The sequence below is a fragment of the Vipera ursinii genome, assembly GCF_947247035.1.
Source record: "Vipera ursinii genome assembly, chromosome: Z".
Lineage (NCBI taxonomy): Eukaryota > Metazoa > Chordata > Lepidosauria > Squamata > Viperidae > Vipera > Vipera ursinii.
In genome coordinates this window covers 91,755,194-91,778,793 of record NC_139517.1, presented here as the reverse complement: position 1 = coordinate 91,778,793, position 23,600 = coordinate 91,755,194, and the positions used below count along the sequence as shown (strand labels likewise).

At 36.4% G+C, this 23,600-nt stretch overlaps 2 protein-coding genes across 2 annotated transcripts in view; both read left to right on the top strand.

Annotated features, from left to right (window-relative positions):
* SP4 (Sp4 transcription factor) overlaps positions 1–15,741 on the top strand; it is a 30,728-nt gene extending 14,987 nt beyond the window's left edge. The window contains exons 3-5 of the mRNA XM_083377878.1: positions 6,449–6,680; positions 6,842–7,041; positions 11,342–15,741. Coding sequence (XP_083234004.1) covers positions 6,449–6,680; positions 6,842–7,041; positions 11,342–11,589 — 680 coding nt within the window. The 3' untranslated portion in view covers positions 11,590–15,741. The remainder of the gene's footprint in view (positions 1–6,448; positions 6,681–6,841; positions 7,042–11,341) is intronic.
* Positions 15,742–22,460: 6,719 nt separating this feature from the next.
* The window catches only part of DNAH11 (dynein axonemal heavy chain 11), a gene marked incomplete at its 3' end in the record, with an annotated part of 228,403 nt that continues 227,263 nt past the window's right edge, over positions 22,461–23,600 (top strand). The window contains 1 exon segment of the mRNA XM_083379026.1: positions 22,461–22,824. Within this exon segment, the coding sequence (XP_083235152.1) occupies positions 22,591–22,824 (234 nt within the window). The 5' untranslated portion in view covers positions 22,461–22,590.

The following is a 23,600-nucleotide window of genomic DNA, read 5'->3' as shown; positions in this document are numbered from 1 at the left end:
AATGTTTTGCCAAATGAATTGTTATTCCTATATCTAGACTATTTATGAACACATATTAATAGTAAGCATTACTTATATTTTATAAAAATAGACTTGGCATAAGGAATAACAAAAGAAGAATAGTTGCTTAAGAGGGCAAATAATTTTATGACAGATTAGGGAAATAGCTGATAGATCATTGACTTCATGTGAAATAAAGGTTAGAAATATCAATTAACAATAACAATGGAGAATTAGATGTTGAAAGGGAGAGTTTCTGTAGAAAATTGAGCAAGGATACTATATGCTGTGCCAAAAAAGATGTTGATAATCTGAAAGAATAAAAAATGATAAAGATAAAATGGATATAATGTGATAATAGCAGAAACAATTGCAGTAGGTTGCAACTGCAATCTGTATTCAAGTTTTAGTAATGAAGATTAAAAATATTTTTTATGTTGATTGTCTATTAAGATAAATACATTATAAGTGCAGCCAGTAGGATAGCCAGCTGTATTACATATGTCTGTTCTCTGGACAGTAAAGTTGAAAAAGAAATAGGTACTTTACATGAATCAGTGTAAGTAGATTTGAATTACAGAACTAACATATACAAATCAACTTAAATGTACAAAACATTTATTTTTATTATGTCTATACTGTTATTAATATATTGATGGCTTCTGTTCCATTAAATCAAGAAAATAAAAATTGGTTATTTTGCCCACCCCAAAGCCCTAATACATGCTTATGCTTAAAGATCAGCCAACTGTGGAGTACTTTTAGGTGCATGTCATGGTCTGGTCACAATCTGGTGGCAATGAGTTTCTCTAGGTCTACACCCTTGCAGAGAGGCAGGACCTTTTAAGTTGATGTGCCCCTGGCAACTAATAAACCCAAATGGATTTCAGAAGGAACTGAGGGTTATAACTGCAGATCTGCTGCATATTCCTCCCAAGCTCCTTGTCATCACTTGGAATAGGAAGGTGACTGAGGGTCGGAATAGGCTAGCTCCCATGCAACCTCCTAACCTGTAGATTTCTTCACCCTTCATGATATACAAAGATATTGAGAGGGATGAAATGGATGAAGAGATGTCTAGAGCATTGCTGGCAAAAGACAAGGGATAAACTCAATCAAATATTGATAAAAGCTGCTATTAAAGGTTATGTCGTGGAGATTTGGGCAGCAAAGTACTTCTTCACACTAATTGCATCTGCATGTAATTGGCCAACAGCCCTCTTTAAGGTGAATCATCTCCTAGGGAAAGAGGATACAAAAGTACCTGAGGGGAAATGATGAGAATTTGCTGATTTTTCTGGAAGACAAAATTGCTCAGATTCACTCCAGTTAGATGCCAGTATGATTGCTGGTCTGGTGCAGGTACCCAGGGCAGGGTTTTGTACAGCTATCTGAGAATAGTTTGACTCTGTTGCTCCTGAGGAAGCAAACAAGTTCTAAAGAATATGAGCACAAGCACCTACGTTTTAGGTCTATGCCCCTCTTGGCTTGCAAAAGCTTCCAGGAGCAACATGGGGATAGATTCTAGAGATAATTAATGCTTCCCTGTGGGAAAAGTTGGTGCCCCGCCATTTTAAGGAGACTGGGGTCTGCCCTTTTCTTAAAAAGCAATCACTAGACTCCACCATATTAGATAATTTGACCTGTTTCCAAACTTCTCTCTCCAGGGAAGGTGGTTGAGAAGGTAGTTGTGTGGCAGTTCCAGAAATTCCTGGATGAAATGAATTGTCTAGATCATTTCCATTTAGGGTTCAGGCCTGGATATAGAATGGAAATGTCCATACTTCTCCATGGTGTCTCCGACCCCATGGAACATTATCCCCATGGAGATAAGATTGGCCCCCACACCAAAACACTTTTGCAAGGTCCTAAAAACCTAGTTTCACCAATGGGTCTGCAGGCTCCAGAGTGGGATGGAGCCCATCAAGTGGCTTACTTGATTGCTGTCATCAGGAAGGGTGGGGGGTAACTGGTTTTTAAGTAAGCTTGTCCTCTCGGCACTCTAATTCTTCAAGATTTTGTTGGACTGCAGAAATATTGGAAGATTTATTTTACAAATATAGATATAAATCACTGAGGAAAACAGATCTATGCATTTCCCTGGTACTCGACCTGGATTGATTTTGGCTCAGATCTTGAATTATAACTTTGTTTCATTATATAGGTAGTCCTCGACTTACAACAGTTCACATGGGTGATTGTTTGAAGTTCCAACAGAACTGAAAAAGGTGACTTACGACCACATTTATGACCATTGGAGCATCCACATGGTCAAATGATTTATATTTGGATGCTTGACAACTGACTCACATTTATGATGGTTGCAGTGTCCCGGAGCCATGTGATCACCTTTTGCAACCTTCTGACAAGCAAAGTCAATGGGGAAACCAGGTTCATTTAACAATCGTGTTATTAAATAACTGCAATGATTCACTTAACAAATGTGGCAAGAAAAGTCATAAAATGGGGCAAAATTAACAAATTTCTCAGAAGCATTATTTTTGAGCTCAGTTGTAGTCATAAGTTGAGATCTATCTATAATATGTGCATTTGACTTCACCCAGACACCCGCACGCATACAAATTCTATGGTTGTACGAGAACAATTTTATAATACCTATAAGGGGCAAGCTTTTGTTCATGGACAGTCATTCACTTTTCCTAGTGTTCCTGGAAAGTTCTATCAATAGCCAATGTCTTATTTTGGGGGTGTGGGTCTTTTTCATGGCCTCATCTCACAACAACGCCACCCAGCTGGACCACTTCTTCTGCGGCCAAAGAAAATGCTTCTGCAGCTCAAAATGGAGCTCCGGATTGACGCACATGGCACACACTGGTCTGCATTTCACCATCAGAGGCCTTCCAGAAAGGCCTCTGCAGCAGAGAACCAAGCCACGGATTGAATCTGTAGCTTGGTTCTCGGTTGCAGAGGCCTTTCCAGAAGGCCTCTGATGGTGAAATACAGGGTGGGGGGCACTGCAGAAGACGTGGGCAAGCGAGGCGAGCCAAGTATCGATTCATGGGAGGCCTGGCTGCAACAGTGAGTGGGTAAACGGGTGCATGTGGGGCAGCTCTACCCCCTTCACTCTTGCCCTAGCTTGATTTTTAGGTGTGCCCCCAAAATCAAGCTAGGGCTTATTTTCGGGGGAGGTCTTACTTTCGGGGAAACACGGTACCAGGTGTTGTTAGTTGCGAAGTCGTGTCTGACCCCTCGCAACTTCATGGACAACGTTCCTCCAGGCCTTCCTGTCCTCTACCATCTTCTGGAATCCATTTAAGCTCACTCCAACTGCTTCAGTGACTTTATCCAGCCACCTCATTCTCTTCCTTCTCTTGCCCTCAGTCTTTCCCAGCATTAGGGTCTCCTCCAGTGAGTCCTTCCTTCTCATTAGGTGGCCATAGTATTTGAGTTTCAACTTAAGGATCTGGCCTTCTAAAGAGCAGTCACGGTTGATCTCTAGGACTGACCGGTTTAATTGCCTTGAAGTCCAGGGGACTTGCAGGAGTCTTCTCCAACACCATAGTTCAAAGGCTTCAATTCTTTGGCGCTCAGCCTTTCTTATGGTCCAGCTTTCACAGCCATACATTGCAACTGGGAAAACCACAGCCTTGACTATACGCACTTTTGTTGGCAGAGTGACGTCTCTGCTTTTTAGTATGCTGTTTAGATTTGCCGTAGCTGTCCTTTCCAGGAGCAAGCGTCTTAATTTCTTGGCTACAGTCCCTGTCTGCAGTGATCTTGGAGCCCAGGAAAATAAAATCTGTCATTACCTCCATTTCTTCCCTATCTATTTGCCAGGAATTGAGAGGGCCGGATGCCATGATCTTAGTTTTCTTAATGTTGAGTTTCAACCCAACATTTGCACTCTCCTTCTTCACCCGCATCAAGAGGCTCTTTAGTTCCTCTTTACTTTCTGCCATTAGAGTGGTATCATCTGCATATCTTAGGTTATTGATATTTCTCCTGGCAATCTTAATTCCAACTTTTGATTCATCTAGCCCTGTCTTTCTCATGATGTGATCTGCATATACTTAAATAGGCAGGGTGACAGTGTACAGCCTTGCCGGACTCCTTTCCCAATTTTGAACCAATCTTTGATTCCATGTCCAGTTTTTACTGTTGCTTCTTGACCTGCATATAGGTTTCTCAAGAGAGAAATAAGATGGTCTGGTACTCTCATCTCTTTAAGAACTTGCCACAGTTTGTTGTGATCCACACAATCAAATGCTTTAGCATAATCAATGAAGCAGATGTTTTTCTGGAACTCCCTAGCTTTCTCCATGATCCAGCATATGTTGGCAGTTTGATCTCTAGTTCCTCGGCCTCTTTGAAATCCTGCCTGTACTTCTGGAAGTTATCAATTCACATACTGCTGGAGTCTAGTTGTGGGATTTTAAGCATAACTTTACTAGCGTGTAAAATGAGTGCAATGGTGCAATAGTTTGAACATTCTTTGGCATTGCCTTTCTTTGGAATTGGAATGTAAACTGACCTTTTCCAATCCTGTGGCTGCTGTTGAGTTTTTCAGATTTGCTGGCAAATTGAGTGTAGCACTTTTACTGCATCGTCTTTTAAGATTTTGAATAGCTCAGCTGGAATACTGTCACCTCCATTTGTGTTGTTGTTGTTCAGCTTTCCTAAGGCCCATTTCACTTCACATTCTAGGATGTCTGGCTCAAGGTCAGTGACCACCCCATCGTGGTTATCAGGGACGCTAAACCCGTTCTTGTATAGTTCTTCTCTGTAATTTTACCACCTCTTCTTAATTTTTTCTGCCTCTGTTAGGTCCCTGCCATTTTTGGTCCTTTATCATGCCCATATTTGCATGAAACGTTCCCTTCATCTCTCCAATTTTCTTGAAGAGATCTCTGGTCCTCCCCATTCTATTGTTTTCTTCTATTTCTTTGCACTGTTCATTTAAGAGGACATTCTTATGTCTTCTAGCTATTCTCTGGAATTCTGCATTCAATTGGGTGTATCTTTCTCCCTTGTCAGGTACCAGTACTCATTTAAAAAAAAAACTAAAGGAAACAAGATGATTCACTGGCTAAGAAAAAAAGGCAGTAAGATCCAAAACCTGTTTAGATTCTGCTCATCATTAAGAATTGGATTTGCTTATAAATCCATTATCTATAATCCAATATGTGGGACATTATATTTATGTTTATTTCCTTTCATCCTTGGAATAATTATAGACTCTTGAAAACTGTCCTACTAATTATTTCACCAATTCATTCCAATATGATTTTTTAGTTATTTATTTAAATAGTTCTTTTATGTGACTAAGCTTGTGTATAATATTGTCCCCAAAATCCTTATCCAGAAATCCTTATCATATTTTATTTTCTAATATGAAGATAAGGTCCCTCTCCTAAATAAATATTTATAAATTAGGATGGGATCATCAAAAAACTGAAAATAAAAATGGTAATCAAACATAACTGTTGGAACACCCACATATCCTGGAAGATTGGTAGTAACTTGGGAAAAACTTTAAAAAAATGGAATAGATAAACTAGGTTTGCTTTTATTTTTTCATCTAATCACTATCCATTCTTATCACCTCACCTCCATATCTTTTCTTCCTATAAAGCAAATCTTTTCTCCTCATATCCTCATATGTACATATGTATATGTACTTCTTAGTGTTCCATCTATGATATGATTGTGAAATCTTTGGCCAAGTGGAGCACTCTAGTCCCTTCCTTTACCCTGGTTACTGGCATAGTTAAATCAGTGTGTTCTGATCACTTGCTCCTTGATGCACATTTTTCTTGTAAATATACTTTAAAGAAAGAGATGAATAATGTAACTTTTTCTTCATTTTCATATATCACTTTTGCTGTTTAAAGTGCTATTCTTCCTATTGTCTCTTAATATTGTATTGCTTCTACAACTCCTTTGAGCTGTTTTATGCATTTCTTTAAAACTGAGCATTGATTTTTAGAATCTTTTAGCTTCTCATTCAAGAAGCGTCATCATTTGGTATGGTGGGGAGGGAATGATACATGAAATGATACTTTCTTCTTCCTAAGGAAAAAAACAGTCCAGTTGCCTTTTGGAAAAAGGACCTTTGAGACAACTATGATTAGGATGGTTGAGAATCTCCACAGATATTTTTGCAATGGTTTTATTATGCAGTGTAGAAATTACTGCAGCCATAATAGCAATGTATCATCTCAGATGAGGAATTCAGTAATTCTGTCATTGCATAGTTACTTCATATTTATAGTTAGCAGAGATTATGTTTGTGTGTTAATTTTAAAATGTTGGGTTTAATAAAATTGGAATACCTTTCCTCCCTTTGAAATATGCATACAAGAAGTATTTATAAGGCTTGCTTTTATATACCTGTAGAACTGATTTTTACATAGTAAACAAGATACAAGAATATGTTATGATCTCGCCATATTAATTAAGAAATTTAAGATTTTTTCTTACTTTCTAGGTCAACAACAAGGACAAGATGGAGGAGTGAAAGTACAGCAAGCAACAATAGCTCCTGTAACTGTAGCAGTTGGAGGTATAGCTAATGCAGCAATGGGTGCTGTTAGTCCTGATCAAATAACTCAAGTGCAGCTGCAACAAGCTCAGCAAGCATCTGATCAAGAAGTGCAGCCTGGCAAAAGATTAAGAAGAGTTGCTTGTTCATGTCCTAATTGTAGAGAAGGGGATGGAAGGTATTTGCCATAGTTACTATTAAATATCAAATTTCTTAGCATCAAAGCTTTTATTCAGCTTACATATTTCTGTTACATCTTTAATGACATTATTTTTTACCAACTTAGCCCTTATTTGAAATGGTTTCTTACTTTAACTAATAGGGATTTGTATTTGATAGAAGCAGCAATGAACCAGGAAAAAAGAAGCAACATATCTGCCATATTGAAGGCTGTGGTAAAGTATATGGGAAAACATCTCATCTCCGGGCACATCTTCGCTGGCATACAGGGGAACGGCCATTTGTGTGCAATTGGATCTTCTGTGGGAAAAGATTTACGAGAAGTGATGAATTGCAGAGACATAGACGAACCCATACAGGTAACCGAACAGTTTACATAAATATTTAAAAAATAAAATTTGTTTACATTTTAATGTTCTGGCATTTAAACTTATATAACATTTGAATATGTTTCCTTCAGTCAGAACGTACTGATTAATATTTTCAGAGTCATTATTGAGCTTAATTTTTTTAGATTATTGGAAATGAAAGCTCATTTGAAATTGTTTGAAGAGTACTCTTTGACTACATGTACAAGATGTACAGGGACGCGGTGACTCAGTGGGTTAGGACGCTGAGCTTGTCGATCAGAAGGTCGGCAGTTTGGCGGGTCGAATCCCGAGTGCCGCGTAACAGAGTGAGCGCCTGTTACTCGTCCCAGCTTCTGCCAACCTAGCAGTTCGAAAGCACGTAAAAAAAATGCAAGTAGAAAAATAGGGACCACTACGGTGGGAAGGTAACAGCGTTCTGTGCGCCTTTGGTGTCTAGTCATGCCGGCCACATGACCACGGAGACGTCCTCGGACAAGCGCTGGCTCTTCGGCTTTGAAATGGAGATGAGCACCAGGCCCTAGAGTTGGAAACGACTACCACGCATGTGCAGGGGAACCTTTACCTTTACAAGATGTAAATTGGAAGCTAACTGAAAGAATACATATCTTAACTATTTAAAAGGTCACATTGAATCATGCATTTCTTTTTGAGAAGATGCTCAAAAAATGATGGTGGACTAGCTGAAATAATCTTGTAGAAAACCAGTATTTTAGAACACACTTCAGTTAGACTCAAGATCTTATTTTGAGATTGAATTGGCTATGATGAGTATCCTGTCCTAAGGAATAGAATGTTATAATTGCTTGATTATAATTGCTGTATATGTAGGGGTGTGGGTCTATACATATGTTTATATAGTATGGTTAGGTGTGTGTCATGTATGTGTTCCAGTTTGAGAATGGGCAACTAAATTTCATTTTTGATGTGTGCCGTTGTGCCCACAGTAAAAAATGACAATAAAGGTTATCTTATCTTTCTTGGTAACTTTTAACAATAATTATAATTGCTTTTAGTGCTATTGACTGATCATCCTTGTGAGTGAGGAAAAAAAATGTTTTCCCTCCCATTTGATTGTTGGTCACAGAGTAAAAATTTTTGGCTTCTGGTAGTTGTATTGCACTGAAAATCACCATCTTATTTCTGATGCTTCTCAGATTATTTCTTAGGCAATTTGAAGAATACATCATCAGAATCCTCCTGAAATACTGGTTAGTTTGTAAGACTTATCTGAATCAGGACATAGTGACAAGCTCAGTAAAATCTAATTAGCATAAATAGATGCTGGTAACAGAGAATTTCTGTGCCTGGCTGTTCTAGATAAAGGATATAGATAATTTCCTGTTCTGGATATTGAATTTTCTAGACATACAGGAATGGAATTGATGCTCATAGAATAAACACTTTACTGGAGGCCCAAGTTGCTCTGAGGGCAAACAGTATATTTTATGACTTTTAACAATGTTAGGAGCTGTGATGATACATTTGTTAGAATACAGTATTGCAGGCTAATTCTGCCCACAGCCTGGAATTTGATCCTGACCGGCTCAAGGTTGACTCAGCCTTCCATCCTTCAAAGGTCAGTAAAATGAGAACCCAGATTGTGGGAGCAATATACTGAAATTTGTAAACCGCTTGGAGAGTACTATAAAGCGCTTTGGAGCAGTATATAAGTCTAAGTACTTGCTATTAATAATCTCATTTCTGTGTAACTATAATTACTCATTGAGTGATATGCTTGTGCACTGCATAGATGCTATTGTTAGTGAACAGTGCATCAAAAAGATTACTATGCAGCACATATAGCTACAGTGAGGGGAAAAAATAGTTGATCCCCTGTTGATTTTGCACCTTTGCCAACTGACAAAGAAATGATCAGTCTATAATTTTAATGGTAGGTTTATTTTAATAGTGGGAGACAGAATAACAGCAAAAAAATACAGAAAAAACACATTTCAAAACAGTTATAAATTGATTTGCATTTTAATGAAGTATTTGATCCGTTCGCAAACCATGACTTAGTACTTGGTGGCAAAACCCTTGTTGGCAATCATAAAGGTCAGACCTTTCTTGTAGTTGGCCACAAGGTTTGCACACATCTCAGGAGGGATTTTGTCCCACTCCTATTTGCAGATCCTCTCCAAATCATTTAAGGTTTTGAGGCTGACATTTGGCAGCTCGAACCTTCAGCTCCCTCCACAGATTTTCTATGGGATTAAGGTGTGGAGACTAGGCCACTCCAGGACCTTAATGTGCTTCTTCTTGAGCCATTCCTTTGTTGACTTGGCCGTGTGCTTTGGGTCATTGTCATGCTGGAATACCAATCAACAACCCATTTTTAATGCCTTGGCTGAAGGAAGGAGGTTCTCACCCAAGATTTGATAATACATGGCCCCATCCATTATCCCTTTGATGCAGTGAAGTGGTCCTATCCCCTTAGCAGAAAAACACTCCAAAAACATAATGTTTCCACCTCCATGTTTGACGGTGGGGATGGTGTTCTTGGGGTCATAGGCAGCATTCCTCCTCCAAACACGGTGAGTTTAGTTGATGCCAAAGAGCTCGATTTTGGTTTCATCTGACCACAACACTATCACCCAGATCTCCTCTGAATAATTCAGATGTTCATTGGCAAACTTCAGACGGGCCTGTAACATGCTTTCTTGAGCAGCGGGACCTTATGGGCGCTGCAGGATTTCAGTCCTTCACAGCATAGTGTGTTACCAATTGTTTTCTTGGCAATTATGGTCCCAGCTGCCTTGAGATCATTCACAAGATCCTCCCGTGTAGTTCTGGGCTGATTCCTCACCGTTCTCATGATCATTGAAACTCCATGAGGGGATATGTTGTATAGACCAAGACCAGACCAAGGGAGATTGACAGTTATTTTCTGTCTTCCATTTGTGAATAATCACACCAGTTGTTATCACCTTCTCACCAAGCTGCTTGGCGATAGTCTTATAGCCCATTCCAGCCTGGTGAGGTCTATAATCTTGTCCCAGACATCCTTGGGCAGCTTCTTGGTCTTGGTCATGGTGGAGAGTTTGGAATCTGATTGATTGCTTCTATGGGCAGGTGTCTTTTATGCAGGTAACAAACTGAGATTAGGAGCACTCCCTTTAAGAGAGTACTCCTAATCTCAGTTCATTATCTGTATAAAAGATACCTGGGAGCAGAAGTCTTGCTGATTGAAAGGAGATCAAATACTTTTTCACTCATTAAATGCAAATTAATGTATAACTTTTTTGAAATATGTTTTTCTGGATTTTTTATTGTTATTCTGTCTCTCACTGTTAAAATAAATCTACCATTAAAATTATAGACTGATCATTTCTTCGTTAGTACACGTACAAAATCAGCAGGGGATCAAATATTTTTCCCCTCATTATACTAACATACAGTTGTACATTGCACTGGCTACTGATTATTAATAGGCTTGATTCAGATTTGAAATATTAACCTAGAAGGGTTTAAATGAGCTGGAGCCAGGATCCGCTTGAATTGTCTTCTTAAACATCTACTCAACTATTTTAATTGTTGTTAGAAACGTTCGTGATTATACTATAAGATCTCTGTATTTCCTAAAGATATAAACTGTACAACAATCAGGAATAATCTTTTTGTTGTATTAGTTGTGTGGCCTATATTTTATAATGCTTTCACTCTAAAAAAGAAACATTCAGTGCCTTTCATTTCAGTTAAGTGCACGTAGAAGACATTTTATGTTTTGGTGTTGATATAGAGGATGTTCTTAATTTATGCTTACTTGTGTTCATTGTTGTATATGACAAACACTTTAGAAATGCATAAATATAGAGCTACTTAGGATGTTTTGAATTGGTCATAACTGTAAAGAAAAGGAAGAAAGGACCCAAAAAGGTCTAGCAAGCTCTTCTGTTAAATGTATGCATATACAAATATACAAGTATTTCAATTACTTAAATTCTTCTATGTATTTAACTTCACTTTAAATATCAATACAAATATTTTCCATTGAGAATCATTTGAATATATGTCTTAATAGAGTAAACCTTCAATTTAATATCCCCATCATTGCCAGCAGTCATGTCCTGGCAGCCCACATGTTTTCTGTTTTCTCCAGCATTTTCCTTTCCTCATCAAAAAAACTACCGTAATTGGCTCTTTAAGCAGCACTTGGTTTCAACAGATACCTCTTTCTCCCATCAGATTGTTACATTGAAGGTATACTTACGGAAAAAATAGTCATAGCACTGTACTACATTATGCATAGATGATTGCCCATGATGTTAATTTGAACATTTCTTGACAGGGGAGAAAAGATTTGAATGTCCAGAGTGTTCTAAAAGATTTATGCGAAGTGATCACCTCTCCAAGCATGTCAAAACACATCAGAACAAGAAGGGTGGAGGAACAGCCCTTGCTATTGTTACCTCAGGTGAATTGGACCCTTCAGTTACTGAGGTTCTTGGATCTCCAAGGATTGTTGCAGTAGCAGCCATTTCTCAAGATTCAAATCCAGCAACCCCAAATGTTTCAGCAAACATGGAGGAATTCTGAAATAATATTACATAGATGCCTAGAACTGCACTTAAGTTTACATACTTTTCAAGATACAGAAGTGAGCTGGTGAAAGTGTATTACAGAGCAGAATATCATGTATTCAGTCTTGATTACTATAAGTATTCCAAGCTGGAAAATTAGCATAGAAAGTGTACTTTCTACAATAAGACAACATTAAAAAACAATGAATTCACAAAAATAAATTACGGATAAAACAGATTAGGAAAATATTATTCTCACACAGCACTGATTTCTGTAGCTCTGTATCACATAAATAATTTTTGATTGGATTTATCAGATGTAAATGTTTGTTGTAACAACAAACTAAGAATATGCAACAAAATTGCTGCTGATTAGAGTTTTCCTTAAAAAATATATATAGTATTTTCATGGGAATTTACTTTGTCCAAAAGACATAAAAATGTGAAATACTCTAGTGAAGATGAAAACGTTTTTTCTTTGTGAGACATATATATTAAATTGGGCCATCTTTATTCATTTGTTAAAAATCAGATGGCAGCATGTGAAATGGATCTGAGGTACATCTCAGATAATTTTGGCCACTACATTATAGTAGTGTATATAATGACAATCAGTAAACACAGATTATTCTCTTTCTAGGAGAGATGAGAGATCTACAGAGCCAGTTTATTCTGTAGTAAATACTGAATTTTAGAAATATATTGACATAAAACTAATTAATTTCTATGTAAAAATTAAATTTGATAATATGTGTTAAAAATCTTGCATCTTAATTCATCCCATTTCATGACACAGGATCTATTCTTAAAAAGTGCTTAATTCTGTTTTGAAACCAGTAATTTAAATATTTAAATTTTATTCAACACTTGTTGATAATGGAAAGTAGAATGTTATAAGAATGTAGCATTTATGCACCATTTATAACATTTTTCAATAGCAAACATTATGATAAATGTACTGAATAATTTAGAATTAACCAGACTAACCAAAGAAAAAATGAGCAACCAAAAGTATAACTCTGAAGTAATGATCTGCTACCTTTACTCCTTATGAAAAATATTGGCTGGGATCCAAAGAGCTAATTTTGGGTTTGCTCAGGAGTTTCCAGCAAGTAAGAAGGTTTCAACCTTTTTTTCCCTTTGAAAAAAATCTTGTGCCACTTAATGGATTGTGGTGCCCTCGGTGCTTAGTTATTTGCTAATATACTAGGTAACATCCTCAATGGTAGAAGGAGTTGTGGTTTTCTCATCGGTAGTCCCTTGATTAGCCTTTTGTATACTGCTTGATTGTCTGAGTTGGTATTCCCAATTAAGGTCTATAACAACCATTGTGTAAGATAGAAGACTAGCAGAATGCAATTAATGTTAGTTAGAAGACAAGATGAAAATTGCTTCATTTCATAATACATGGAGAGACTTAACCATGGTCTCAATGGGAAACTCTCACCATCCTAGACCAAACCAAATAAAAAAATGCTAGGGAATTCCTGGAAGTAAAGTAGGTGCATAAGATAAACAGGTAGGATGTTTAGATGCATAAAGATAAAAAAACATTTACTTATTCAAAAAAGAATAAAAGAAACCTAAAAAGGAAACAAAAAAATCAGAACATCTCTTCTCCAACAATCAATACCCAGGAAAGCAGGAATTAATACTAGACAATCAAGCAGTAAACAACAGTGTAGTCAAAGAACTACCAAGAAAAAAATGTCCCCATCTATGTTAACAAGGCAAGTTGCTGAAAAATTCGCTTACTCCCACCACTGAGATGTTACCTAGTCTGGTAGAGAAATGACTGCTTAAGCAAACAACCAAGAGAGTACCAAGGACTCCACAGTTCCAATGCTGAGTTATATGTATTCTCTTCTATTGATTTAACAGTTTGGATGCACAGAGTATTTTGCAAAAGTTTTTGGGAGTCTAGCAAATTTTTACATGTTTCCCTTTCTATATCACAGAAACTAAACAAACCAGTGAATAGTGAAAAAATAATTATTTTCATTTTTTCAGAAACAAAATATACTGCTCAAAAAAATAAAGGGAACACTTAAACAACACAATGTACTGTATTTAATAGTAGGATGTCTTATCTTGTGTTCCCTTTATTTTTTGAGCAGTATATATTCTGAACATGTATAAAGGCGATGTGTCTCTAATGTGGGTTTCTTTAATAACAGTTCACTGAAAAATGGTAAAACCAAATGAAAATTGTTACAGATCCAGTTCTTTTTACTGATTGCTGTTCATCTAGTTTGGTTCCTTGGGAAGGAATACACATTTTGTCTATATATCAGTTGTTAGCATCTAGATGAGCATATTGGTTTATGGACAGGAATCTCCATGTATCTTAATTGCATTGTGAATTTTTTTTCCTGTGCAACTATCTTGCTGCATTGTGACAATCTGAATGCAGAAAAAAATAATATCCTAAAAGTACTTTGGGTTTTTAAACAATTTTGACATAAAATTATGTTTTGCAATCTACTCTGATGAAAATTTCTCAAGAATACTTTTTACATTTTTACAATAAAATATTTGAGTGATATAATTTAAAAATACAATGCAGGCAATTAAAACTTTTCCTTTACCAATATACTTTGTGTTGGGAGCTGCTTGAAACTTCAAACAAACAACTTTTATAAACATATACAAGTTCCAGTTTTGTGACATTGCATGTGTTTTTAAAGACAAAGATCTACTGATAGTTGTTTATACTATATACACTTTAGGAATGCCCTGTGTAGTAACATACAAAGCTGAAAGTCTTTCATACTTTGAGCTCACATATATACTGAAACAATTTTACACTGTGGTGATAAATTTTAAATTTCCTACATTTTTTGTAACGATTGAACACACTTTAAATATTAGTTGGGATTTTTTTCCTATCATTTTGTATATCTTATTTAAAGTATTCTCAACTGATATATCTGGCTTTAAAACATCAAATTGATAATATATTTAATATAGATGGCCATTAGATAATACTAATTAATGTCTGCTGTAGATGAATTTCAACATCAAATGAATATTTAACATGCTTTACAATCAGTGCTAAAATAATTAAGCAAATGACATTTCCTAATAGAATCATGTTAATAGATTTTAAAAAAAACTTTATAAATTAAAAATTGAGTACTCTGCACAATTGTTAAATATTCCTTTTGCATACCTAAGTATGCAGATACAAACTGAAAATTATTGTAATCTGTGGCAAGTATATCAAAATTTGTTTGGTGTCACAAAATCTAATATAGATAAATTTGTTTTAGCAGGTGCACTTATTACTCCTGGAATTAAAAACATTTTGATAGTCTGTTCTGCATATTGTTCTGAATCCACTTTTCACTCTTAGAAGAATCGTAAATTTCAATGTCCTTTATTTGACTCAGTGAGATGTAACTGTTGTATGTGATAGGGCACAGATGTGCAGTAGTAGCTTGTTTAATGACATTTCACTGTACATCCCTTGGTCACCATTATGAAATTTTGCTTTATTGTGTTTACAAGTGCAAAGTATATTTATCATGATAGAATTCCATTGTTGGAATAGTTTTTTTTCTTTTTAATATGCTTTATTGGGATAGGGTTGTGTACGTATTTTCTGATTACATTATAAATCGGTGTTACGTCATTATCACATTGTTTCATGAGAAAAGTAATAAAAATACGTAAATTAGAAGAAAAAGTTTTTGTTAGGTAAGCATGATGTTTGAATCTTGTTTTTCAATTTTATAAGTGTTTATTGCAGCAAAATTTGTATTTAAGTCTCCATTTCTGAAACCTTGTGATTTTTGTTAATGCATGTCACAATTGTCATCCCACAAAAATTGATGTGCAGCATAAGGTGTTAAATCTAAATTATCTTGAAACAGAAATAGTTGATGGTCAAATTGTAAATGTTTTGCAAAAACAACCTCCTCTTATAAAAATTTTGTAGTAATATTTCACTTGTAAATCTTTTGTAAGAAAAGAAGAAAAATAGAAGGAAACCCCATTCTAGAATCTACAAATTAATTCTGCCAACAAAGTCTTTAAGGCATTAATTTTTACTCTGCTGATTTGTATAAATTTTGTGTGTTTTTGTGAATTTGGAACTAAAACTGTGTAAATGTTGCCTGCAATAACACTGCAAGTAACTTATTAAATTCTTTTGGATTTACATGTATTTTACTTTAAAACTTTTATTATTTTCAGTGTTTATATTTTACACATTAAGCCAAATCCATCATTTTGACGCAACTTTGGGGGTCATATGTAATAAAATGAAAAGCATCAACATGGAAATAGGTAAAGGGATACATTGTACCTGGAACACCAAAAACAGTAGACAGTGTCATCAGACAATGGTATATTTATTCCTAGATACACATACACAAAACTATAAAGCATAAAGCAATGTAACAGTGGCAAAGTAGAACCAATAGAAAATATGTTGCAGTGTTTGCATTTGTCCTGCAAGGGATTAATGCACCTAACTAGAAACCAGGAGACCATGAGTTTTAGTCCTGCTTTAGGCACAAGGGAAACTGGGTGACCTTTGGCCAATCACTTTCTCTTGACTCTTAAGAAGAAGGCAGTTGAAAACCACTTGAAAGCTCTTGACAAGAAAATTGCAGGAACTAGCATGTGTATGTGTGTGTATTACTTAAACGGAATTCGTTAATATATTTTGAAATGCGACAGACAATATGAGTGAAAATGTATGTAAATGGCTGTCTATTCACAGAAGGCTGACTCCATGCTAGCCAACCAATCACAGATAACGAAATCTTAAGAAAATGTACTTTCTACATGTAAGAAAAGTCCATCTGTCAAAACCACAGATACATTAAAACCTTCATCATAGATACCAACATCTGGACTCTGTTTATAAAATACAGATATATACAAAATTAATGAATTTTGAAATAATGACAGCCTGTCTTTTTCCATATCTGTTTCTTGAATCTGTGTACTATAATAGATCACAGAAGATAAATCTATTTTTGTCAGTTCTTCATAGACTGTGGCTTTTTTTAGCAGCATTCCTGCTGTTTGTTTTTGTTTTTAACCTGTTATGACAGACTCGAGAGATTACAGCAAAATATGGGGTTCTTTTCAAGACCACTGAGCCTGAATCAGCCTTCATAGGATTGGTAATCTTGCACGGAAAAGGGCTGTTGTGCAATGTCAGGCAATTCTCTCCCTAGGGTAGGACTTCAATATCTGGGCTTTGTCTTTTGTTCTTGCAGCCCCAGTTTCTGGTTTCTATATCCCTTGAGTGGACACTCTAAATACCCATTATTACAAAGAACATAACTTCACAAATGCATGGCACAACACAAGAGAACAAACCTATTAGGACAGGATTCTGCATCTGAAAGACAAAGGTCACTCTTTTAAACTGCAATGTTCACATTCTTGACACAGGACCACAGATTTGAAAGGGGTCAAAGAGGCCATCTATGTTAAAATTAAAACAGCCCTCTTTCAACAGAAGCGGAGGGATGTGACACCACTTCCTGTTTATAACAGTCCTTTCAACAGTACAGAGAATGTTCCAAACCTGTTTGCACTCTGATTCAGGTAATTTTAAGGATACACATAAATCCCCAGGTTACCTCAACTACTCTCAGCTAACAATCACCCTCAGAGTGCTAATGACCAGATGACCGCAAAGAATATAAATCCATTTCCCATCAGTAAGAACTGAAGAGGCTTCATGGATGAGAAGCAAAATGTTTTTTGGGGGAAAAACAGGAAATTCTAGTTGCTTTTTGGAAAAGGATCTTTGGGACAACTGTGATCTGGATGATAGAATCTCTGTAGACATTCTCAACTTCTAATAAAATGACATTTCTTAAACATAATATTTGTGAAAATAGGTAGTCGCTCCACCGTCAGGGAGCATAAATAGTTAAAATTGTCTAGCATTGCCTGTCCAATAAATTAACAACCTAGGAACAGAAAAATAGGAACACAAATGTAGAATCCAAATGCTATGAACATTTAAGAAAATAAATGTTATTTTAATTTATTTGAACCAGAGCTCCATTTCTGCTTCATGTTACAATTTGTGTTTGAGAATTCTTCAGAAACAATCTATCACTGACAATCTACTTAGTGGGAAAATACTGAGAAGGCTTCCTAGATCCATTTACTGTAATGAACTTGCCAGTCAGATATTTCTTAATGACAACAGTTGGAAAATTAGGTACTGTTCAAAACAACTTTCCATTTTTTGAATCAAAGGTTCAATCACGAAAAGGCTTTTTTGTGAAAACTGTTGAGCATAAATCTACAATGTAACCAATCTTGCATGAGTAGGATCATTGTTCATGGAACAAGACCTTGGCTTTCTGTCTCATAGCATGCATTCACATCTATTTTAAGACTCCTCCTAAGTCTTTGGAATAGATACAAAGAATGAGCAGAGAGTAAAAGAAAGGAATGCTTGGTAAATAACACTTTGTTGACATTCATGAATAAAATTTCTTATTAGTAGAAATGCATAAACTACACATTGTTTACAACAAAGTATACAAATATTTCAAGTTAATCTATATAGAAAACCCATCATACTATCTTCTTTCATGATAAGAAATATTATACAAAATGCAGGAAAAGAGTAAGAAATAGCAAGAGAAAGAAAGAATATAAGGCAAGAGGCAAGAGAAATGAAACTATAATAAAATCTAGTTTATGCCAACACCATCCATTTCTTTAAAGTTCTTTCAACTTCTTTCTGAGGCTCTTGTTAGCATCATGTAAGTATCACTTCTTTAGACTTCCCTTCCACTTGACCCATTGATCCTCCTTTATATATTAAATTTGTGATACTTAGTCTCTCTGCAACTACCTCATTATCATTCAATTTGATATTCAAGCCACATTCATTCACAAACGAGTCATTTAAGTGCCTCGTTCCCTCTTCATCTTATTTTTATGTTTTGTTGACTAATCACTTCCAATTACCATTTAACAAAGTGGACAGAAGCATGGTCTAATAAGCCATTTTTGGACTATATATTACCCATTATTTTTCTACCACCATTTAAACATTTTAATATCACCATCTTCAGCAAACATCCGATCAAATTCTACAGCATTTATTTATATTTCTTTTCCATCATTTGTGTATAACTGCACTTGTTCACTGCATTAGGAATGTGCAGCTATTTATGCAAATATATAATGTGCCTTTTCTTGGGTTCACGTTGTAGCTAACAGTTCCATAAGAAGTCATGTTTGCATTGAGGCACGCAAAAGTAGGTCTTTACCATTAATGTCTTCAAACAATATAACTGATATCATGTATTCTTTATACATGTATCCATAAATATATGAACAATGAAGCAGATATTGCAATCTTATGCAACTGAGCCCCAAATTTTGTTGCTAAGTAAGACAGCTAAGTGAGTTTTGCCCCATTTTACAACCTTTTTTTGCCACATTTAAGTGAATCATTCCAGTTAAGTTAGTAATACAATATTAAGTGAATCTGGTTTCCCCATTGACTTTGCTTGTCAGAAGATCGCAAAAGGTGATCACATGACCCTGGAACACTGCAACCATCAGTTGCCAAATGTCTGAATTTTGACCATGTGACCATGGGAATTCTTCAATGGTCATAAGTGTGAAAATGGTCATGTTACTTTTTTAGTGCTGTTGCAACTTCGACAGACACTAAATGAACTGTTGTAAGTTGAGGACTATCCGTATTCCATTTATTCATACCCATACTTTATTTCCATCATGTAAGATTCATATTATATTCAGCAGCCAACTTTCAAGCCCATGATCATACAAAGTAATTCATAATTCAAGCCTATATAATATGTTTTCTCTAAATCAACAAATGTAAAATAATTTTTCTCACATTCATATATTTATCAAAGACTTGCTGAAGAGCAAAAACAGGATCTGCTTACTTCCTGCCCATGACAAAACCATGCTGCCCTGCCCACGTTTTATTTATAACCACTTTTGCATCTTTTCAATCATAATTCTGCCAAATACCATCTCAGGCACCTTTAACAAATTAAAAGTGTATTGTAGTTTTTATTTCTTTTTGTATTGATGAGCAATAGCAACATTCTCTAGCATTAACAGGCTAAATTACACAAATACATTATAAGTATACTGTATACATATTTTAGAATTTTCCAATAGAGAAAAGCTCTTTACTGTAGCTGCACAATTTTTCAGGATTATCATAACATTATGATTTCATCGTTTTTCCCCTTGAATACTAACATTTACAGATAGTCCTCTCTTACTAACCATTTGTACAGCAAACATTTAAAGTTACAATGCCACTGAAAAAGGATACTTAAAAACTGGTTCTCAAAGTTCCAACCATCACAACATCTCTGCTGTCATATGATTAAAGATTAGAAATGGTGAAAACAAAGTTCTAACCTTAATTGTATGGTAATGTTGTGGAAAGATCTGAAGTGTGCAGTTCATGTGAGGAAGTCCATTAACATCCTTAGTTGAAACTGTTCTGTAAGCAGTGCTTTTTTTGTAAAAGAAAAAGGTGCCGGAACTCACACATGTCATACAACCCGCCTTGCCTATCCTACAAGGTTCCATCCAAAAAAGGTGCCGGAACTCCGTTCGGAGCGTTCTATGAGAAAAAAAGCCCTGTCTGTAAGGAGGAATGGGGCTAAAATCACTCCAAACTGATGTGCAGGAGGATCAAGAGTTATCAGAAACATTTAGTTGCAGTTACTGCTGCCCAAGTGGTTTATACTAATTACTGAAAGCCAAAGTTCACTTTTGCAACACATAGCTTTGGATCACTTTCTTCAAAAAATAAATGAACAAATACTTTTGAATCATTTGTTTAATTGAGTTAGTTTTAGAAATACAGTGGTACTTTGGTAGTCAACTGCTTTGAACTCATCGAATTTGGTACGCAATGCATTTTGACGTGAAACTTTTTTCCTGGTATTCATTGTTTGGTAGTCTAGGACTTGTCAGTGTTTGCTGCTTTGTGACTCGCTATATTATTCCTTATGGGAAAAATTTATTTAGTATTCATCATTTTTGGTTCTCATTACCTCCGAGAACCAATTAACAATGAATACTGAGGTACCACTATAAATAGGTGAAAACAAATAACATTTTAAATTATACTGTATTTATGCAGAAATATTAAAAATTCAAAAGGGTCCACACATTTTTAAACACCACCAAATTCTGCAACAGATCACTTCCTTCTCATACAAAACTTTAAAATATTTCAGCATGTCTTCACTTCAGTTTTATCTCAAATCATTATGTTGCTTTTGTTTTTAATTCCATTCACCCCATTGGACCTCTTCTTTCAGTTCTTTTCAACCATTTCCATTAACATTTTTAAAAAATATTTATCACTATCAGTGAGAACTTTTTTCTACTTCTTTTAATCTTAAATGTTTTTCTCTGATTACCTTACTTGCAAATGTTTCTCTACATATTAATACAATATATTTTTCTCCTTGCTGCAGTTTTTACAATGCATTTTGTTGCAAACATCTAACACACACACAGAGACAGACAGACAGACACAGACACACACACACACACACACACACACACACACGGGAGGGGAGGGGATGAGAGGAGAGGAGAGGAGAGGAGAGGAGAGGAGAGGAGAGGAGAGGAGAGGAGAGGAGAGGAGAGGAGAGGAGAAAGGCAAGGCACCAGGGCAACTCTCTTGGCTTCTGGAGACAGAGCTATCTCGGATAGAATAGGGTAGCCCATAGGAAGCTGTTCCACCAGGCAATTCCAGTGGAAGTTCTTTGTAGCTGCTCTTACAAAATAACTCTGAAGGGGGAACCCAAGCTAGTTAATTTATATAATAAATTGGCTTGAATTGCCAAAGTGATGTGAAGACACATGGCACTTAGTTGGGTCAGCTGATGACAACCATAGAATTCATGGTATCCACTATCAGTGGAAGTGACATAAAACTATCAGTTTTCGTGGGGAATAAATTCTTAATTCAGTTTCAGTCTGTTTGTGGAATTCTTAATAGCATCTACTGTATTCATTTTTTAATACTGATTCAGAATGTTTTACTTTGACGAGCATTCCACATTAATGGCCAGATGCTTATAGACATTGATAGATAGCTCTCTCCTTCCCTCCCAAACCTCACAACCTGATTTTAAATTATTGGTTAATTATTTTTTCACTTCACGCCCAGGATTCAAATCTTACAAAGTACTCTTAGAAAGTAAAGAACTCAGAGGGCAAACAAGATGCATTATCATTCATCATTAACTTCATCCATGAGGAAAGTGTGCTAACTCTGTTGTTTTCTTTTTCTTCCAAACTTTTGTAGCTGCTCACAATCAAAACAATATCTATGTACACTAAAAATATTAAAACCGTAAGTATCAAAACCAAACTAAGCAAAGCAACACTGTACTTTCATGTCTATTTTTTCAGAGGCTGAGATAGTATTGGCAGGAGGCTGCGATATGTTATAGTGACCAGTTCTGAGTGTGAGAGGCAGAAAGACTGGCCTCCATTGACTCAAGAGTAAAGCCCATTGAAGTCAAAGGGAGCTGGCATTAGAGTCTTCCAGCATAGGACTGCATCGTGCATTTCGCCACTCTCCATCAAAACCTTAGCTGCACCCTCCCCCCGCTTTTTTGCAGCTGGTGGTTCCTTCCTCAAAAAAGAGTGGCCCTAATTGGCTAAAGCTGTGATTTGTTTCCCTTCAGCCGCAACTGAGTGTGGCTTGAGTGTGACTTAGTTGGTCCCCAGGGCAACGGGACGCTGCTGTCGCCGCGGTAATGAAGGGGAGCTGAGCGACGCTCCTGCGCTGGTCTTGGGGAAAGAAGACTCGCGTGGGCGGGCGCAACAGAGGCAAGTGAGCTGTCCGGGCTCAGACAGGAGAGAAAACGAAGGCGTAGTTTAGCCATCAAATCGTCGGGAAGTGATCCCAAGGATAGCATACGAGGCGCAGAAGTGCCCCGGCGACAAGCATTGTTGCAAAGGGTTTCACTCGACTCTCCCGCTTGCATTACTCCGAGTGGCTATGGAGGACGAGGAAGACGAGACAGTGCAGGAAAAAAGTTTCGCTGAGGACGAGCGGGTGCAATTCTTGGGCCGCTGCCTGGCACATTTGTTAAGGCTCAAAGAAGACAAATGGTGCAAGTTTCTGGAAGAGGAACAGAACCAAAAGCTCGTGGCGGACTTTTTAGAGAGTAATCGCCCTGCTTTTTTGGCCTTCTACCTCTCTGTGGCCGGAGGACTGGCTATGGAGACAAAGGTAAAAGGAAGGAATTATGGTTTCGTACATAGTTACTGTTTTAAACTAGTTTCCTCGTTTTCTGTTTGGGGGCTCTTTGGGCATCCTGTCTCATAGATTCAAAAGTACGGAGGGAATGGGGAACTTAATAAATAAGCAAATGCAGACTCGTGTTCTGTATGACCTGGCATGTTTGGAGGAGACATCAAAACCTTTTTCTATCTCTGGGAACTTGCAAGCACATTCAGTGTTCATTTTTTCCTGCAACATTTCTCCCGCATGTTGTAGAAAGATGTGCATTCTGTACAAAATACCAACAGATGCGTACTGATTCTTTTCTTCTTAATGATCATGCCAATGTATAAATCCACTTTCGGGGACTATCTACTGAATAATGGAATGTAACTTTCCCACAGTTAGGATGGCAATTACTTCTCCATATGAAACACAAAATATGACTGATGGAACAACTATGGACATTGCTATCACTGTGGACTTGTCCACTTGTAGTCTTTCTTTCACAATATCAATAGATAATAAGTACAGATTCTTTGGTGAGAATTCCTCTAAAAAGATTATTTATTGCTTGCTTGATGTATTTAACTTTAACATCTTGAATTGTACTGCAAATCAATCATGAACAGTATTTTCTTTTGTTATTTTGTTATAATTTTTTAGATCGTAAAAACAATCCCAACTTCTCCTATCTGATTATAATACAATCAAGCCTTTGTCCTGTCAACTTTCTCAAATTTTCCCACAGATGTGCAAAAAGCTCACATCCAAAAAAAAAAATG